The following is a 4,892-nucleotide window of genomic DNA, read 5'->3' as shown; positions in this document are numbered from 1 at the left end:
TAGAGAAGTCTAACATAAGCCAAGATACTCTCTTTCTGTGGCATAGGAATGTCTTAAATATTTTTTCAAATTTATGTGCTCATAGTAAATAGAGTCTCAGTAGCTCACAATCTCATTTTGCCTTTTTTTTGGTTTGGTTTTAATTTTGCACTTTAAATGGTTTGGAAAAGCTTGATGCAATAGCTAGAACATAGCTTTGAAAGACTAAAAAATTTTTAATGGGTTGGATTTTGGAAGCAGAGCTCAAGTCAAGCTGGTTGGTTTTTTTGGTTTGTTTTTGTTTTTTTTTTTTTTTAATGAACCAGGAGCAACCTCCACACATGCTGGTGACCTGGGGGCTTTGCATTGCAAACCTCACACCTCTGAATAACTTCATCTCGATGAATAGACTCTCTACAGTAGGACCTCTGATTCTGGCTAAAGCCATACATGGACTTTGGTATCTGTGAGGCTGCAACCTCAGGCAGAAAGGTTTGGTATTTCACAGTAGTATCCTAACGGCTGCATACAAGAATGGGACTGTCTTGGAGGAGGAACTTGCCAAGTCATAGGTCTTGCATAATCAGAGCTGAGAAGTGAGGAACTGTGGCTGTTAGAAAGCGGGGCACTGTGTTAGAGCAGTTCAGCGGCTTGTGGAGCTGGATTTTGTCAAGGAACAAAGTGCAAATACAAGGGCAGAGTTCAGGTTTGTTTTTTAAGACTTTGTGAGCAAATATCTTGGGGAAACCTCTGTTCCATACAGAAAACAAATCTGTCCAGTATTTATTTTAACAGCAGAAATAAAGCTTTGCTATTAGAAAGTACTCTTGATATGTGGCCCTTGGATTTCCTGGGGAAGGAAGCTAATGAAGAAGCTGACAATGTATTAGTCTGAATAGTGCCAGCAATATGAGCCTTCATTAAAATAATGTCCATTAACCCATCTTTTTCAGAAAAAAAGGCAGAAACAGGCAACTGAACTAGAACTCATGAACTCTAAGCATAAACGGTGCTTGTTAATTCTGTGGAATTTGGGGCAAGAGTTTAGTCATGCTTTCAAGTTGTTTTGTACAACCATAATTAAAGCTTATGCCCTTTGAACACACCCTTAAATTTCAGATATTAATCTTTATTTTTACCTTCAGATAGAGCTCCCTAGAAGCTGGGGCCTTCAGCAAAATACCAGTTAGCATGAAACTAGGGATAAACTGTAGTTATTTTCAAGGCTTATAGGAGAGATCCTGTATGCTATGTTGGTACCTCTCCTAACTGAGTTGTGAAAATGCAGGATATGTGCATTGGTCGTGAGTGCTGTCAGTTCTTTGCTTAAGTTGGTTTTCTTTGCCTATTACAGCTCAAGATGTCTAAAAAAATCCATGGAGGCTCTGTTGTGGAGATGCAAGGAGATGAAATGACACGGGTCATCTGGGAACTGATTAAAGAAAAGCTGATTTTTCCTTATGTAGATCTGGATTTGCACAGGTAATGGCTTTTTATGACACACAGCTACTTTGTACTGCAATTTACATGTGTCATTAGGCATTGATCGTTTCACTTAGCACTGAGAGCCTTATCTCCTCCTGCATTAGTTTGGAGAGACTAAGTAGCCCTTTTGATACTGGTGAAGTTCCCAGCATAGTCCTCTGGTTAAGTTACCAAAGGGCCAAGTACTCTGGAACTCAGTACTTGTACTCTGTACTCAGTAAGTACCTGGAAAGCATGGGCTCGTGATGAAGGTATTTTGTACAAGTCTGACAGCCCCTCTGGAGTTCCTCACACGAGTAAACAGCAAATGTTTAATTGTGAGTTAGCTTTTTTTCTGTACTGTGTGTCTAAGAAGGTCTCTCACAGACGTGGTCTGCATTTTTATCTATCTTATCTTTCCAGCACCTGAGAAGTCTGCATGGCTTTCTGCAGCCTAAACAATTAGAAACATGGGAGTTTTAGCCACTCCCTGACTTGAAGCCTGGCATCTGTGGACTCAGAGTAGATTTATGGTTTCTTGCCATATCTATTTGAAGATCTGCCCAGAGGGCAAAAGGGTGGCAATAGGGCACAGACTCTGCCCTCATGCCTGTAAGCTTGAGCTTTGCTGCTGATGGTGTAAGCTAAGTGCTAATTATAAGCTCATTATTCCCTGAGCCTAGGCTGTGTTCCTATACTCCCTTCTGGGGGAAAAAAAGAACCCAAACAAAACCAATATTAACAGCTGGTATGGCAAAAGGGACATGCTATCTACAGCATCTGGTCAAACAGAGCAAATAATCTCTTCCGTTGCTAGCCACTGACCTATAATTATTACAGAAGTATCCAGTTGCATTGCTCCTAGCCAAGTAGACAGAGTCCTTCAGTGGTATCTGCTGTTATTAAACCCACAAGTCTGACCTCTTCCCCTGCTCCTGGAGTCATTTGTATGCCACCTACATCAGGCTTGTTGCTTGCTGGTGTTGAGAACCAAGCAAACAGGAACCCAGCAGCATAATACATGCATGGAGTCTGGAGAACATCCCTTTTCAAAGAGGGGTGGGAGGAGGGAAAGCGGACCCCTGGCTGGGGCAGCACAATAGCTAAATTCATGTACAGTTGGCTGTACTTCAGGGCTATCTCACACTGGGCAGCCATTGTTCTCCAAAACTATTAAAACAGTAAATGTGGGAAATGTGCTTCCTCTTGACTGTTTGAGGGGAATATTGGCAGTTTTGCTGCCAGAGCAGGATTGTGGGTCCATTGTCAAAGCAGTTTTTAAGCCTAACGTAGCTTCAATACACGAAGAAAGTCAGAACCTTCAGCACAAGAGGCTTGAAATAAAGGCCTATATTCATCTGAAAACTGTGCTGCTCCATACAATTAGAATCCCAGACCAAAAGCTTTCATTGCAGGAAGCTTAGGAGGAAAGGCAGAGGAGGTACTGGCTGTGTCCCATGCTGGCAAAGAGCTTCAGCCATAAAATGAAGCTGTTCTTTCTCCAGTCTCCAACCATCTGCAGAAGTATCAGTATATGAGCCCTATGTTTTCTTCCAGTCCAGTAGCATTTGCACTGGAAGAGGGGTAACTTCAGTTATGGCAGTGCTGGAACTACACTCAGAGGCACATTCAGAGTCTGGTTTCTTTCCTGTTGGATACAGACAAATGTCCTGGGCAGTTCTGACCATCTGTGTGGGTTTATTACAGCTATGATTTGGGCATTGAGCATCGTGATGCTACAAATGATAAAGTAACTGTGGAAGCTGCTGAAGCCATAAAGAAATACAACGTTGGCATAAAGTGTGCAACCATCACTCCTGATGAGAAGAGAGTGGAGGAGTTCAATTTGAAGCAGATGTGGAAGTCTCCCAATGGGACAATTAGAAACATCCTAGGTGGCACTGTCTTCAGGGAGGCTATTATCTGCAAGAACATTCCCCGGCTGGTGTCTGGATGGGTGAAACCCATTGTCATTGGCCGTCACGCTTACGGGGATCAAGTGAGTCACTTCAGTGCTTACCCCTTATTTTATCTAAGTCGGGCTTAGTCCTGGCAGGTACAGAGCTACAAAGACCTAGACATCCCTGTGCTGCTGCTTTATCCCTTGCACTCCACTTCGATTGGGAGTGGGTCATTGCTAGCACTTTGTACAGCACCTGGTGAAGTGTGGGAGAGCCTGATTCGTATGTCTTCCTCAGACAGTGTAGCTGTATACACAGGATGTAACTGCTCTAAGTTATCCTTCACCTCTGCAGAACCCTCCTCCCTATATATTAGTGTCTTTAGAAAATACCCTTTACACTGCTCATCTTACTTCTCAGAAGGACTTTCTGGTGGCAGGTATTGCTCACAGCAAAAGTGGATCTGAGTGATTTTTAGAAGTGGTCAAGAGTTGCCATGTGGGTGTGGTTTTGGTGTGTTTTTTTTGGTTGGTTGTTTTGTTTTCTTGGCTTTGTTTTAAAATGTGATAGGTTTAAACTTACTTGCACAGCACTCCTGCAGAGTTGGTATTCATACTGGGCACATTCAAAGTAGGGAAACATCTCTTATCAGAGCTCTTCTGGGAGAGGCAGTACAAGGCCATGGAAAGCCCTAGCATGGGACTTAGTGTAGTGGCATTTGGGCAGCCAAGAAAACAAGAATCAACCATGTTGTTCTCCATGGGTAATGACATACTGTAAAGCAGCCAGACATGACAAAAGCAAAGTTTTCTAGAAGAGCCAAGTGCTTAAGTAGATGGGTAAACCCACAAACTGAAGGCAAGTCATAGGACTGGCCAGGATGGGAAGGTAAAATAATTTCCAAGAGGAAAATAATTGTAGAGCCCTGACACTAGAAGAGAGTAAGGGTTCAACATACTTAACAGTACTGAATGATCGAGAAGGTCAAAATAATACTAGCAAACAGTGGATTAAGGAGGAAGGATTGAAACCCTGCCAAAGTATGAGATTAAAGTGAAAGGAATAGTATAAGAGCATGTAAAGGACATGTGAGCAAGATGCTTCTGTAACTTCAGAACAGCTCAGGGAACTGGTTGCATCAATATGAGAGAAACTGTGGAATAGGATGATGAATTTAAAGGAATTGTAACCTTAAATAGTACTGCTCAAACAGTTGTGAAGATAAGGCATCATTTAAAAACTTGAAGTACATGTTGGCTTTTCTGAGTCTGTAGCTCAGAGGAGCAAAACGCATATCATTTACAGAATTCAAATATCTCTTACTACAGATTGGCCTGTCAAATACCATATGATGGATAGAAATAATGGCTTTTATTAAGCTGCTGTGTGATGCCCCTGTATTCATAAGATCAGTAGTTGTGATATGAATGGCTTTTTTTGAGGCAGGGAGAGAATCCTTTTTACTCACAGACTGCACAACACTGGATACTTAGCACTAAAACTTAGAACATCTGAAAGCACACATACACCATGCCAATTGATGGGTCC

General features: G+C 42.1%; 1 protein-coding gene across 1 annotated transcript in view; it reads left to right on the top strand.

The window, feature by feature from the left end:
* Positions 1-1,331: 1,331 nt before the first annotated feature.
* The window catches only part of IDH1 (isocitrate dehydrogenase 1 (NADP+), soluble), a 10,377-nt gene continuing 6,816 nt past the window's right edge, over positions 1,332-4,892 (top strand). The window contains exons 1-2 of the mRNA XM_010013026.1: positions 1,332-1,461; positions 3,151-3,442. Of these exons, the coding sequence (XP_010011328.1) occupies positions 1,340-1,461; positions 3,151-3,442 (414 nt within the window). The 5' untranslated portion in view covers positions 1,332-1,339. The remainder of the gene's footprint in view (positions 1,462-3,150; positions 3,443-4,892) is intronic.

The sequence above is a fragment of the Nestor notabilis genome, unplaced genomic scaffold, assembly GCF_000696875.1.
Source record: "Nestor notabilis isolate BGI_N333 unplaced genomic scaffold, ASM69687v1 scaffold17354, whole genome shotgun sequence".
Lineage (NCBI taxonomy): Eukaryota > Metazoa > Chordata > Aves > Psittaciformes > Psittacidae > Nestor > Nestor notabilis.
The sequence above is the reverse complement of the archived record's forward strand: the minus strand, read 5'-3'. Positions and strand labels throughout refer to the sequence as shown.